This window comes from Urocampus carinirostris, chromosome 4 (assembly GCF_059441175.1).
Source record: "Urocampus carinirostris isolate Australia breed hairy pipefish chromosome 4, RoL_Ucar_1.0, whole genome shotgun sequence".
Classification (NCBI taxonomy): domain Eukaryota; kingdom Metazoa; phylum Chordata; class Actinopteri; order Syngnathiformes; family Syngnathidae; genus Urocampus; species Urocampus carinirostris.
Window position 1 is genome coordinate 27,440,589 of NC_142352.1, and position 16,099 is coordinate 27,456,687.

Here is a 16,099-nt window from a genome sequence, read left to right on the forward strand (position 1 = left end):
TGTGACTGTATGTTTCCTTTCTATATTCAAGCAGAACTGGTTAGAGTAGCCAAAAATGTTACTCAAGTAAAAGTACTGTTACTTAAGAATAATATTACTCAAGTAGAAGTAAAAGTAGTCATCCAAATACTGGAGTAAAAGTTAAAAAGTACTCAGTGAAAAAAATTCTCAAATACTGAGTAACTGTAGCAACGTCATATTTAAAAGTACAGTTTTTTTCTTTACAAATTTACTCAACTAAGTGTAGGGATTTGAAAATACCCCTAGAAGTACAAAATGTCCCAAAACCTACTCAAGTAAATATAACTGAGTAAATGTACTCCGTCATTACCCACCTCTGTATTCAAGTAACGACATTTGGCATGAAGCCTGCCCAAATGAATACTTCAAAGTTTCTTAAAATTGACAACGTTTGGTTTTATACTGTCATGAAATGTTGCAACTGATATCTTAGCATGCTTGTACTTGAGTCATTGTTTTTTCTCATCAAATTCAAGTGTTTTGGGGGTCTTTATCAAGTGGTCGGCTTATTTACAGTGCCTAGAGAAAGTATTGAGTCTGGGGCTCAGGTTCACCTTCCAACAGGACAACAACCTTAAACATAAAGCAAAATCTACAATGGAACGGTTTAAAATTAACAATACAAAGGTGTTATGATGACCAAGAATGAGTCCAGACCTCAATCCCATAGTGGTTTTGTGGAAAGATCTGAAAATAATGTGCACAAACGATCACCATCAAACCTTAAAGGGATGACAAAAGACCATTTTTTTTTTCAATTAGGCACAGAACATGTAGTGTTCCTCCCCACAATCATCCAGATATGTTTCAAAATATTCCACGTGCAGTGGATCTCGAGAATCCAATTCTCAAAGTTGACAGTTTGACCTCATATAAAGCTGTGATGTCACCAGATGACAACAAGGACTCAACACAATGGCGGGTCTTATTGAAATCCAGACTGCTCTTGTTGTAATCAGTGAATTCATATCGCTCATTTACGCTTGAAGTAATTGGAATTTCGCTTACAGTGTAGCTGGGGGACTTCTGACCGTATTGTCAGAGTTGCGTGTTTTAATCATTGAAAGTTATGTTGGGCAAATTTACCTGGTGTCGTGTAAGGTAATTGTGACTTTTCCTTTTGGGTTTTTTCTTTGCGTGTCTTGCAACTAGTATAATATTGTTTAGATAGCTCCCTGTTGGTGTGCGGGCTCCCGAAGGCCACCCAGTTTTGTTTGGTCTAGGTTAGCCCTGTTAACAGTCGGCTAGCTTGCCAGCCTGCCGTGTTTTTTTTTTCCTGGCTGGGTTCGTATTTGTTGCCATGGTAGTTTTTTTTGTTATTGTTGTTGTTGGCTCCCAGTTATCCTAGCTGCCTACTGCATGCTTTTGGTTGGCCAGCCTCAAGTCTTTCCACCAATCTTTTCAACAGCCGTGTACCAGCTGGTTTAGTCCCTGTTAGCTCTCTTTGCGTTATCCTTACCAGTTCCCCCCCTATTTCGGCTTTCGGAATTTACTATTTTCTCACATTTTGTGTGATTGAGATTTTGGGTATCCCTTTAAGTAACTTGAGCTGTTTAGTAAAGAAGAATGGGCAAACTTTACATTTTCAATATGTGCAATACTTAAGAGGCATACCGAAAAGACCTGTGGCTGTGTTCACAGCAAAAGTTAGTTTTTGCAATGCCTACTTTCAATTTTATATTTGTAAGCACAATGTATAATGATGAATTCTTTTGGTTTCTTTTCATGGTTGTGTCTTTCTCTTTGACGATTCTTAGAAAATATTTTTATGTACAGTATATTTGAAGACTGAAATATGGCAATGTGTCCAAAAGTTCTTCCTTTTGACAGGCACTGCATGAACCATATTACGTAATTTGTGTAATTGCAACTTGAAGCTTTAAAACAGATTTGGACTCATGCCGGCAATATTTTGTGTGACAGGCACCGTGGTCGACGGGCACGGAGTGCGTAGCCAAGTACAATTTCCAGACAGCCAATGAACAGGACCTGCCCTTCTGCAAAGGAGATGTGCTGACTATCATAGGGGTCACCAGGGTAATTGATTATCTTCTACTCTCCAACTATCATGATTGTTGCTGTCAACTTAAGAAAATGTGTATGTCTTCAGGATCCTAACTGGTATAAAGCGAAGAACATCGTAGGCAGAGAGGGAACCATTCCGGCAAACTATGTCCAAAAGAGGGAAGGAGTCAAATCGGGAGGAAAACTCAGTCTCATGCCGTAAGTACCCTTATCTTAAACTCGTGGGTCAAATATTTGTGACTTGACTCGTACTTGGCTGCTAAGACATGTGCCCATCTCCGGTTTGAGAAGAAGCTGTGTAACTTTTTACAAAGACTAAGGGCTGTTGGGGGGTAAAGAAAGGAACTTAATAAGAGATGCACATGCAAATAAGGCAGATAAGGACACAAACAAACCACTATTTGACCTTACACCAGACAGCATTTCTCAAATCTCAATTCATTAATCAGTCCAACCGCCTTTTTTGTGACCCTTAGCATCAGTCCTGAGCACCGCAGTTAGCAGCCATTAACTTTTCAGTCATTAGGTCATGAATTGTTACATAACTAACATTACTGATTGACTATGAAGCGACAAACTTCCCGTTGCTCCGTTTCAGTTGAATTACCAAAACATGTGAAATTGCAGTTTTTTTCCTTCTTTCTCAAATGCCTTTTAGTCACCTCTGACTGTTGGCCTCGATTCCAGGTAGCTGAGGTAGGCAAAGATGAATTGACTTTCTATTATTTCCTAGAGGAAAAATTCTTGGGCAGATATTTATGAAGAGCACAGTATTCTGTCTCATCCGAGTTACGTAATAACCTAAGCGTTGGTCCTGTCCCCAATATGACCAACTCAGAGTGTTAGCCACGGTCAGTCATACATCCGTTGCGTTGCCCAATAGTGATGAATTTAAGAAATGTTAAATATCCTCCTTTGTTTCATGGGAATAAGGGTGGATCAACAAGATCGGTTCATTTTAAAGTAGTGTCAATCAGAAAGATACTAAAGAAAGGAAGAAGAATAGTTTAAAGCAATGGTTCCCAATCTTTTGCAGGCTGGCACCCCCTCGGCTCTCCAGTTAATTCCTAGCGCCCCCAAAACATTGAGAAAACCGCACCATCTTCTGGCGAGCTTTGTGAGGGTTGCTTTCTGTTGACCATTTTTTACTTTTCAATTCTTCGATAGAAGTGCCTAGCCACCTATGAAATGCACTGGATAGCACTTAGAGCTCATTAAAATAGTGGTCTGGAAAATTTTCAAAACAAACATCTTAAAATAACATTCCAATTATTTATCTTGACATGTCTTCATAATCAAACAAAGTCAACATCTAACATAAATAACATTTTTTAAAAATCCTTTTTGACATGCCGTGTATTTTAATATGTGATAATTTTTAAGGTGCTGGTACAAATTACTTGTGTTTCCTCTGGACCTAGCGACTACGCGAAAGCAAATTCTGCAACAGGTCTTTTCTTATGTTCCCCGTCCGCTTCATCAAAACCAAAATGGGTCCAAACAAGTGATGTACCTACCTTCTTCGGTGCAAGCTTCGTTTCCTTATCGTTTGTTGACTCTGGGACTATTTTTACAGAGTCCACCATTATACTCAATGAGCTCGCACGCTGGGTGTGGTATAGTGGGGTGCTTGCAAACTTTAAATCGCGTTTATTGGCTTGTGCTATGATTAAAACTGGCCTCTGATTGATCGGAACTTTTAAAACTGAACAGCAACATTTGTGGTTGCCCAAAACTCAGTACACTACAAAACCTTGAAAAAAAACGCATTGCTTTGCGGTTTCATAACCACACTACGTCGCGGTGTCGATTCCATTTCGTTTAATTGTGCAGCCCTAACGTGTTGTGTACAAATCGTCAAACAAACGTTCAAATTTCTGACGTCGACTTCGAAATGCCGCCCCCCTACCGCCCCCTTCTTCCTTATCCCCCCCCAGATCTTTCCACCGCCCACTTTGGAAAGCACTGGTTTAGAGCAAAGTAAATGTGAACATTTCAAATCCCGTTCAAGGAGAGTGGGTAGTTTGTTTCTATTTGTTTCTTTTAAGTGGGGTCTATGTATTTTCACAATGATTGGCCTACCATATGGCCAAAATATGTTAATGATGTCACAATTTACAGTACGTACAGTGTTGCCCCACCATATCACGTTTCATCTTGGGCATCTTTTGCATTAAAGATTTTCTTTTTATTCTTTTGGATTAAGAGATTTTTTACAGATTTTTGTGCACGTTGCAGAATTTTAGAGTCTCTTAAAGAGTGGCAGTACACTAAAACCAATTGGAGTACTGCATTCTCAAGTTCAAATTCATCTTTTGTATGACAAACAACAATCTAATAACCCTGTATACATGTCTGTTGGGAGCAATACAATCAGGGAGGGGCAGCATGAGTGATGTAGTTGTGTAGATGTAGTATCTGTATTTATTTTTTGACATTTACGTTACTTACCAAAATTGACAAAGTACTGTGCATTCTTACCTGGTCCCCAAAAGTGTGCTGGACCTGGCTTTCCAAAAGGATAAACTTACACTATATATGGATGGGTACAACTGTAGAATTTTTGCCGCAGGGGTTAGTAAATAAAATGGAAATGTCCTTGAAACAATACATGTGAGGATTTTTCGAGAATAAACCAGTGTATGTGCATATCATTCATCTCTATACTCCAAGTCCTACAGTGCTATGTTGCATAGACATATTCTGGATGAGTGAAACTGCTTGTGCAAATTCATGTGCACAAATAAACAGATTATTTGCAATAAGATACAGTAGTTTACATAGTATATGGGTTCTACAAAATTCACTTAATATGCGTGACTATGGAACAGATACACTGAGAACGTCGAGGGACTTCTGTATTTTATAGCCAAAGAATCCATTTTCATCCAGTCGGGGTTCTCCTTCGTTGCATGAAATCCTTGAAAATGCTTACATTTTACTGTTGTGTTTTCAGGGATTAAAAAGTGTTTGAATTTTGGGTTTAGTACTTGTAATTTCTTGAAATATTTCTTAACAAATCTACTTAACAATGATGCTGACACTACTCTCTGGTGGCTTTGCGTTTCCATTGCATTTCTTCTTCCGTCGTTATCATTGTTGGGAATAATGCTGTTACATGACCGCGTTATTTTTTCAGTAACAGGGCAATGTAACTAAAGACTTTTTCTGCCGTTACAATCATGTTATTGTTTACTGACAGTCAAAAGCGGTCTGTTAATTTGGCTAAAGAACGCCAACTGTGGCATGTCCTCGCACACCTGACGCTCTTTTGAATGACATGGTTTTTCGCTCTCCTCCAAGTTCGTTACGTCACGTCTTTTGGGATCATGTCACCATTGAAAATACCAACTACCAATATAAGTGGAAAGCGATTCCGAATACAGTATCTACTAACGCGCCAAAAGAAAAGGCAAATTGGTGAATGCGGCAATCGACTCCTATTGTTCGCAAACCAAATGATTCTACAAGCTCTATCTTGAAAGTGGTAGCCCGCTTCCCTCCAATTGTGATCCTGTTTCCTTCGAGACGCTATTTTTCTCTTGTGATTGTGCAAAATGCATTTTTTCGGGGGTTCTTTGCTGTTAAAGTTTTTGAGAATAATAAGGTTAAAACGTTTGTAATTTATCTTTTTCTTGGTAGATTTACAAATATTTTAATTTGTTTCCTGTGTTTTTCAGTATTAACGTTTGAGTGTTAGTTTTGCATTATTTTTCCCCTTCTTGAATTATTCATAATAATACATAATAAATGGTAATATATGAATTGAACAACAATCCGAAAATAGGACGTAAACAACTTGGAGGAGAGAGGAAAACCCTGCCATTGCCATTCTGTAGCCAAAGGCATCAACCCCGAATTCTCCACGTGGTTGGCATCAGTGTGCGCGGGGCTTTAGATTAAAAATCACATATGTAAATTGTAGATATGTTGTGGCTCTGCAAAATACAAGCTTCACTGCGCATTTTGTCTTGTAATGGTACTGGAGGAACTGAAAAAGTGGTTTTGCAAGTCCTAAACTAGTGCTTGAATTTGGCCATTAAAAAGGTGGAGTTTTTGCTTTGATTACCAAATGAGAAAGGGCAAGAGTTGTTGCCGGGAAGCTCGTATTTATTTCATAAGGACAAGTTATGTGCTCACAGTAGCCTGAGCCTTGAAACAATCTAGGAAGAGAAGGAGAATGGCAGTGCTAGAGAAACATCCTTTCTCACTGGAACCGTCTTTTTTTAAAATTCTAAACTCAAGGGGAATCACTTTTGAAGACTCTGACAACTTGTTGGTAGTGAGAATAGAGGCAAAGATGATCCTCAGAGAATTGTGGTTAAACTAGATTAAGCCTGTCAAAATGTGTGGAAATCCTGAGAGAGCTGGGGAAACTGGAAGCTCACATTTTAAATAGTCTATATTTCTTTTGTGACTCGACCCTGGAAGATTTCTAGTCCACTGTCAAGAGTAGGTAGAAATTAAATATTTTCTAGAAAATGCACGAGCCTATCACAGTCGTGCACACACAGTCACAAACATATAGTTTTAAAACAATTACCATTCGAATATTTCCTTGGTTATCATGGTTAATGAAGGATGATGAGGACTGACCGCATACACCAGTTGCGCTCACAAAATCCTGCTCAGCCAATACACACACTCATAGCCTTCTGCCATCTGCCCCGTGGTAATATTTGCTGCGTGTAGTCTACTGCAGAACACAACGCACGTTGAAAAACCGCTAAGTATCGAAACAGTACAGAGTAAACCGCGATACAGCGAGGGATTACTGTATAATTTTTATATTGACTTGATCTTTTGTGAGTATTCAAAAATATAACTCATTGTGTTTTTTTTCTCTTTTATATTATGAGATATTTAATGGTTCATAACCCTGCACGATGGTTAAGAGAAATGAAAACACACACACACAAAAATGGACTATACCCCCCTTGCCCTAAGGATTATTGCTGGTAAAGTATCCACCACTCACCGCAGAGGCAGCAGGCGCTGATCTCATCAAATTGAAACGCATTAAGCTGCTTTGCCACAAAGCTTGGCTGTCTGCAAACCAAGGTTGACGACAATGAGGGATGGAGGTGGCCAGCAAGAAACAAGCAAAATCAATTAGTGCCCATAAATTGCGACCAGTTCGACAGCCACGACTCTCAGTCCAACTCTATTACGGCTCACTGTGCCCTTTACCCGAGCAACGGGACTCTAATCAATGCCAATTGCGAATCATTAATTACTAAAACCGTATTTATTTGTGTACAACTCGCATTCGTGTATATTACGCACGCCTAATTTTTGATTTTGCAAGCATAGTGGCTGACAAACATGGTGTATGTGCAGCCATAATTAAAATCATTTATTGAAAATATAAACTATGAAAACAAAACCAACATAAATTTACTTTGTATTTATTTAATGTGTTTCAAAGTTGGATTCATCGTCGGATACGCACACCCAGAGTTGTTTATCTTGTGCTTTTGTGTGTTTATGTACCGTACATCATTCAGGACATTTTTTTTTCTCCATTCTCTAACTTTTGCCGTGACTCAAAATAGTTTGATAATTAGATAAAATCGAGTGTATTCCTTTAATGTCATCTAAATCAACACCCGGGTTCGATTATTGTTGCGTCCAATGTTTTGCAATTGTGGTCAACGCTATTTTTCGACTGATCAATCATTGCACAAAAAGGATCATATTGTTCTTTAAAGTATCGTGTAAAACACGCACCAAAACTTTGTTATTTTTTAGGTAAAAAATAAATAAATACAGGGCATTATACACAGATAAATCATATTTCCAAGCAAGGAGTCGAACTTGACTTGCTATAGACGTCATTGTAACTAAAGCCCAGCGCACTCTGGACTTTCAACCGCGTCAGGATTTTAGCGTAGACACCTCTGGCTGCAAAACAGCAACAGCGCCTTGGCCCTGCACACCTGCTGCTGTTTTCTGTTTTACGTTTATGTTTTTGGATCACAAGACAATTCAAGATGGCAATTACAAAGATGAACACATATTTACTACTGCACGGAAAGAAAATGCAAATGAGGGATGTGTCAAGTAAAATGTGCACCCCAATTTTCTAGATGACAGCGCCAGGCAACCATTTACGGAATATTTCCAGATTGCAACACAGACGTGAAAAGTCGTCTTTTTGTGTTGTTGACTTTGGTGGTTGCCGTGGTAACGGACCCACTTGAATTCGCTTGCCATCGTTCCTCCAGGATTTAAAGGAAACTTTGGCGACTTGACAATAACAATGATGATATGAAAAGAGAACTAGGGCTGCACGATAAACCGAAATCTAATCGAAATTTCTTGATAAAGAAAAAACATTAAGAGTTAAAGTATAACTATAAATTAATTATTGTGCAAGTATAAATTAATCGATAATTTGCAGGGGCTTTACTAACACAAAGGGACAATGTGTATTACTTGACCACAAAATACTGCTGTATTGTGCAGTTTAACCAAAAACAAGTGCAAGGAAAAATACAAACAATGGAAACTCTAAGTGAGCAATATGCACAATTCTACCTCTCATTTTCTTGCCCAGCCTGTTTGAAGATTCTGGTACCCCGTAGCAGCAAGATGGCTGACAATCAACTCCGGTTATGATATAAATGCAACTTTTTAGAAGATTTTGTATTTTTGTTTCGTCATAGTCCGTGTTTTTTAATATTTTTTTCTTTCATTTTTTTCTACCTCTAAGAGGTGCTAAATATTTCAACAGTCTCTTTAAACTATCATTTGACTGTGGGGGTGTCAAACGATCGCCAGGCGGGCCGCAATTGGCCCCGGGCGCATGTCTGACACCCCTTCCCTAGACTGTCCATCCACCGGGTTTGTCACAAAATTCTTTGGAAAACACCGCTCACTATGGTTAAGTTCTCACACAAAAAAATAGCACAGGAAATACACTTTTTTTAAATTGAAAATCACGTTTGCAATACGGGTATAAAAACAATCACGATTTGTAGTGTTTCGCCATTTTAACTGATTAATCGTTACACTTTTATATGATTTAGGTGTATTAAGAGCCCAGTGTGTTTGTAGTTCTTACTATCATCTCAATTTCATGCAAAAATACTGTAATTTGTCTGCAACTAATTTCTCGTTGACGTCCCCTGGTCTCCTATCAGGTGGTTCCATGGGAAAATCACCCGCGAGCAGGCGGAGCGGCTCCTTTACCCTCCAGAGACGGGCCTATTCCTAGTACGCGAGAGCACCAACTACCCAGGCGACTACACGCTGTGCGTCAGCTGCGACGGCAAGGTGGAGCACTACCGCATCATTTACCACAACGGCAAGCTCACCATCGATGAGGAAGAATACTTTGACAACCTCATGCAGCTGGTGGAGGTGAGCGAGGGATGGAAAATGATGACATCTACAGTAGTTACAATTAGTATGCAATGGATCAGGGGTAGGGAACCTTTTTCACCCAAAGAGCCATAATACCATAATTTTTGGATTTTTTTGAAGAGAGACATACCATATAGTTGAAGACAAAATTCAATAAAGCCAACAAACCCGCTCTCAAGACAAAATCTAGATAGTGATTTTATTACACATCGTAACGTGAAATTATCTTGTGGTCATTAGGCAGTAACCTACTACTATAAATGTTGACACCTCGCAATGATGTGGTGCTAACAATTTACATATTGTTATGTAGAATAGATTGAATGATTTAAATAAGACTCAATTTGAAAGCATATTACTTATTATTGCACATGTAACACAAAAGTACACAAACAATTCCGCCCATTCCTAGAAGGGGTGAAATAAATATCTCGCTTTCTTTAAAAAAAAAGAACGCCTGTTTTCTGTTTTATCTTAAAGGCTGGCAAGCAAAAGACTTTCATCCTATCTGATAACAAGAAGCATGAGCGTTTTTAATTCAGCTGGTTATGGAAATGCATCAAGTTACTTTCAAGGTAGAGATCGAATTTGTGGCCTCAGAAAACCTCACAGTTGACGGCAATGCACAAAGTCGTATGCGTAAAGGTTTGATGTCGTTTTAAATAATTAAACATGCGTAATCCCTCTCCTAACACTCTGTTTTTTTAGGTGTTGAGATAAATTCAGTTTTGTTGCTGTTCAACACTTTAACCTCTTCTTTGACTTCAGTATTTATTAGCATATAACTCGCACTATTTATAATGTGTAACCCTATTTTTTTTATTTGAAATCAGTATAAGATTTAGTTTAACCTTTTCTCTGCTCGAACTCTACATTGTAGTTTACAAGTGTTGCGTCGAGAACTATTGTTTCGGGATTTGAACACGGATCACGGCGCTGAGAGTGCTGATTCATAACCGTTTGGCAACTAGGATTCAAGATGACACAGGAAATGTCATATTTCATCGCATCATCAAACTATTTTTACTCATGATTCCACGTTGCTGCGTACGTTAGGTCATTTTTAAAATCTTATAGTAACACTGAATTGGGCTTTGAAAGACATTAGATAAATTTGGTGTTAATTTTGGTATTGTGTTTTAAGTTCATGTCTTCAATGAATTATTTTAATCATGGCCCCACGTACTCAACAATGTGGTACCGTGGGTTAAAATTAGTGTGACAGTGAGAAAAAGCTAAAGCTTTTTCTTATGTTCTCTATAACCCGAGTGGTCTAGTGGTTGAGAATCAAATGTTATGCAAATGTGGTCAGCAATATTTTTCGACTGATCGATCATTGCTCAAATATGTACTACCGTAAAACACCCACAAAATTTTGAGAATTTTTTTGTGTACAAAAAGTGCATTGTTATAAATGAATAAGTACACTTTTGTGAAATTCAAACTATAAGGCACACCTGAATATAAGCTGCATCTAGTTCATTTCTAAAGGAAAAAACATCTTGTACATAAGTACGCCGCACCTGACTACAGGGAGTGCATAATTATTAGGCAAATGAGTACTTTGACCACATCATCCTCTTTATGCATGTTTTCTTACTCCAAGCTGTATAGGCTCGAAAGCCTACTACCAATTAAGCATATCAGGTGATGTGCATCTCTGTAATGAGAAGGGGTGTGGTCTAATGACATCAACACCCTATATCAGGTGTGCATGATTATTAGGCAACTTCCTTTCCTTTGGCAAAATGGGTCAGAAGAGGGACTTGACAGGCTCTGAAAAGTCAAAAATAGTGAGATATCTTGCAGAGGGATGCAGCACTCTTAAAATTGCCAAGCTTCTGAAGCGTGATCATCGAACAATCAAGCGTTACATTCAAAATAGTCAACAGGGTCGCAAGAAGCGTGTAGAAAAACCAAGGCGCAAAATAACTGCCCGTGGACTGAGAAAAGTCAAGCGTACAGCTGCCAAGATGCCACTTGCCACCAGTTTTGCCATATTTCAGAGCTGCAACATCACTGGAGTGCCCAAAAGCACAAGGTGTGCAATACTCAGAGACATGGCCAAGGTAAGAAAGGCTGAAAAACGACCACCACTGAACAAGACACACAAGCTGAAACGTCAAGACTGGGCCAAGAAAAATCTCAAGACGGATTTTTCTAAGGTTTTATGGAGTGATGAAATGAGAGTGAGTCTTGATGGGCCAGATGGATGGGCCCGTGGCTGGATCGGTAAAGGGCAGAGAGCTCCAGTCCGCCTCAGACGCCAGCAAGGTGGAGGTGGGGTACTGGTATGGGCTGGTATCATCAAAGATGAGCTTGTGGGGCCTTTTCGGGTTGAGGATGGACTCAAGCTCAACTCCCAGTCCTACTGCCAGTTTCTGGAAGACACCTTCTTCAAGCAGTGGTACAGGAAGAAGTCCGCATCCTTCAAGAAAAACATGATTTTCATGCAGGACAACGCTCCATCACACGCATCCAAGTACTCCACAGCGTGGCTGGCAAGAAAGGGTCTAAAAGAAGAAAAACTAATGACATGGCCTCCTTGTTCACCTGATCTGAACCCCATAGAGAACCTGTGGTCCCTCATCAAATGTGAGATTTACAAGGAGGGAAAACAGTACACCTCTCTGAACAGTGTCTGGGAGGCTGTGGTTGCTGCTGCACGCAATGTTGATCGTGAACAGATCAAAGCACTGACAGAAACCATGGATGGCAGGCTTTTGAGTGTCCTTGCAAAGAAAGGTGGCTATATTGGTCACTGATTTGTTTTTTTGTTTTTTTTGAATGTCAGAAATGTATATTTGTCAATGTTGAGCTGTTATATTGGTTTCCCTGATGAAAATAAATAATTGAAATGGGTATACATTTGTTTTTTGTTAAGTTGCCTAATAATTATGCACAGTAATAGTCACCTGCACACACAGATATCCTCCTAAAATAGCTAAAACTAAAAAAGCCCCACTCCAACTTCCAAAATATTCAGCTTTGATATTAATGAGACTTTTGGGTTCATTAAGAACATGGTTGTTGTTCAATAATAAAATTAATCCTCAAAAATACAACTTGCCTAATAATTCTGCACTCCCTGTATAAGCCACGTGTGCCCACATTGAAACATAAGATATTTACAAAGAAAGACAGTACACAGAAAGAGTTTTAAGAATATATCATATTTTAACCCAGAAAGTTCTGACGGCCCCCCAGTGGGCTGCCGGACTTTTGATAAACAAATACGTGTCTGTACGATGTCACCAGTCACTGAAATACGTCATTCCAAATATCATTGGAAAGCTTAAACTGTTGTGATTCAAGATATGATGACCATTATAAAAGATACTCTCAGAGAAACATCACGTTTAGTGTGAAAAAAAGATACCCGAAAACTATAAAGCCGGCAAAACTCACCTGTACGTGCCCTGGGCCGTCTTCAACTTCTTTGAATGTCTGCAAAAATGCTGTCGTTACAACAAGGACAATCCATAGGATCCAACCGTCTAGAGCATGTATTCCAAAAAACACGAAAATTCCAAAAGATTAACAAAAACCCGCCTTAAACATTTCTGCTTCGTCGGGCGTGTCCTCTTGTAATCCGTTCATTTCACCATAGTATTTCCGTTTACAAATAAACAGCCTGGCATAATGATTCCCAATGTGGTGTCACTCCCCTTTCGATTGACACCATTTCCCTGATGAGTTTTATTCAAGCACAAAGTTACACTAAACTTGCGACTTCCTCGACACATGTAATCTACGTGTCTCACTCTCAACTTTACTGCTCGGGCGCCCCTGGTGGTCTTTAGTAAAAATGCATGAATTGGCCGCATCGTTGTATAAGCCGCAGGGTTGAAAGCTTGGGAAAAAAAGTCACAGCTTATAGTCTGATCTTTACTGTAGTTCATTGTTTGAGCCTCAAAATGTACGTTGGGACCGGATGACTAACAGGATGCAGAGATTTACCAAAATAACACACAAAACACTTGCCAAGGAAACACAAAAGTATTTGGACACCAGACCCTCATTTCTGAGGGCCACTAGACTCTTAAATGTTTGACGCTGGCCGAAATGGGGTCACATTTTTGGTCCAGGTCCCAATTTTGGAGTATGATTGTGTTGGACTTTCAATTGTTGCTTCCCCCTTTTCACAATCTAATTTCCCTTTCCATTTTCGTGCCTTTATCTCTCCACTCGGCTAGATTTACCTCCCCCGTCAAAGCGCTTGACGGTGTTTTTCCTGCCTTCCCCTCATTCTCTGGTCTATGTATAGCCTCACCCCTGCTGCGACCCCCACCGCGTCTTTCCTCCGCGCTAGCCGAGGATTCCTCACATTCTTAGCGTGTGTATTTTCCGGTTTTCCGGGTCCTCCGGCCCTCGTTCCCGTCGACACGGTGGGCTTGTCGCAGCAGGCCCCAAAATGAGACGGGCCAAAGAAGGCCCCTGCTGTGATGTCATACCCGCCACCGTTCCATGGGCACAATGATCCACTTCAATGATATTGCATCTTCAATGCATCCATTTATTGCATAATGTATTGTTCACTGCTATCAACCATGTGGGATTTTTTTATTGCTACAACGTCCCCACCTGGTGGTTGGATTTGGCACCGCACACGCTCAGCCTCATTGGTCATGCTGCAGTTTTGGAATACGTTATACCGGACTGTCCCAGAAAATTGGAATATTGTGAAATGCAATTCAAAAAACAAAAATATCATATATTCTGGATTCATTACAAAGCCACTGAATTATTGCAAGTGTTTTATTATTTTTGATAATTGCTGATTATGGCTTATAGCATACAAGTATATTATTCTTATGATATTCTATTATTTTGAGATTGCATATTTGAGTTTTTGCCATGATCAACGATATTTGAACAATACATGACCATTATATTGAATAAATGAAGTTTATTTGGGCACAACACAGAAAAAAACAACAACACCAACCACTAAATAACAAAACAGAACAAACTAATATGTGCACAAAAAAAATAATCGATTTTGATCATGAAACCAGCATTTGTTATATTTTTCTTTTTTTCCAATTGCATTATAGAAAATAAGGAACTTTTCTCACAAAATTCTGAGACAGTCCTGTGTGTTTGTCTATGTATATGTACATATACATATGTATGTGTGTATGTAGATATATATATGTATATATTTATATATAGGCAAGGCAATGCAAGTTTATTTGTATAGCACAATTCATACACAAGGCAATTCAAAGTAGAGGTAAGATCGGGCCAAAAAAAAGCACCCGAGCCCGACGCAGGCCCGAGGGGTATTAAACCCGACCCGGACCGAGCCCGACTAATTAACTGGATTTGCTGGCCCGGCCCGAGGGGAGCCCGAAATTACATATTTTATTTATAAGGAGGGGTGATTTATGATAACAAATTAAACTCTGCCTTTTGTTACAACATCTAGGCCTAAGTTAAATAAAACTGTATATAAACATTTACATCTTTTATATTTCTGTGTCTGCACTGCAGATGTTACATTAAGCGTCAATCTGTCATTGACGGGTTTTTTTTTAGAGGCGGCGTAAACATTTAAGAGCGTCCGTCATTTTGACGACTTGATCATTGGGCCATAATCCACAGCAGCAGTACGTCCTTAAGATTCTAGCGTTGGCTTCGCTGAGTGTCAAATTGACACACAGCGAAGCCAACGCAAGTGTCTGTATCATTTTCGACGATCAATTTGAAAGTGCTCCACAGTTCACTCTTACCAGAGTGTGTTTTCCTTGTCAGTTCTCCTCTCTTTAGTTCATCTTTCACTTCTTGTTGGTCCGACTCCATATCGGGGATACCAGGCCAAAATCATGCGAATTTGCGGAGGGGAAGATTATTAAGAGGATGTAGCGAGCAGAGACGGGAGTCGTAGGCGGAGTGCCAAACAAAGGTGCCAACGGGAGCTGCTTTAATGACATGTAAACTTGCAATTACAAAACAATCACGGGAGCCGCTAGAACCGGCCGAATTAAGAGTCCCCCTAGGAACTCGCTAACTAAACAATGGTTCCGTGGGTGAATTATGTACAACCCACTACAAGGACAGCATTCACGTCACGTGCACAGAGCATGCTCTGGCTCCGTTAAATAGCAATTACAGCTCCTTCTCCGTTTTATCCAAATTATTTATTTTATAACGAGTATTCCTTGGTCTAGTATCCATACATAGTTTAAGCATATATTTTTAATGAACATATATTTATAATTATTAATACATTTAAAAAAAAAAAAAAAAAAGCAGGACCCGACCCGACCGTATGACTGACATTTCAGGCCCGACCCGGCCCGAAATTGCCTCGGGTTCGGGCTCGGGCCATAAATCTTAGGTCTAATTCAAAGTGCTTTACAGAAATGGCAAAGAAACAGGTTAAAATAGAATAGAATTTACTTTTATCGTCATTCTTTGTAACCATGCACACAGAACGAAATGTCGATACACCTGACCCGTACAGTTAAACTGTAGCGAGCCGATGCAGCCGCAGCCGAACAGGGCGCCGCCATTTTAGACCCAACTGCTGTATTGGGAGTCATTAGGTGACCAAACCCCCCAATTCCAACCCTTAATACAGAGTGCCAAGCAGGGAGGCAATGAGTAACAATGTTGAACCAGCGACCTCCCAGTCTCGGAGCGGGCGCCCTACCATCTAGGCTTACAGTTAAAACAAAGA

General features: G+C 39.6%; 1 protein-coding gene across 1 annotated transcript in view; it reads left to right on the plus strand.

The window, feature by feature from the left end:
• cskl (c-src tyrosine kinase-like) overlaps positions 1-16,099 on the plus strand; it is a 55,182-nt gene that overhangs the window by 27,348 nt on the left and 11,735 nt on the right. Inside the window, exons 3-5 of the mRNA XM_088334008.1 lie at positions 1,945-2,058; positions 2,132-2,244; positions 9,192-9,411. Coding sequence (XP_088190134.1) covers positions 1,945-2,058; positions 2,132-2,244; positions 9,192-9,411 — 447 coding nt within the window. The remainder of the gene's footprint in view (positions 1-1,944; positions 2,059-2,131; positions 2,245-9,191; positions 9,412-16,099) is intronic.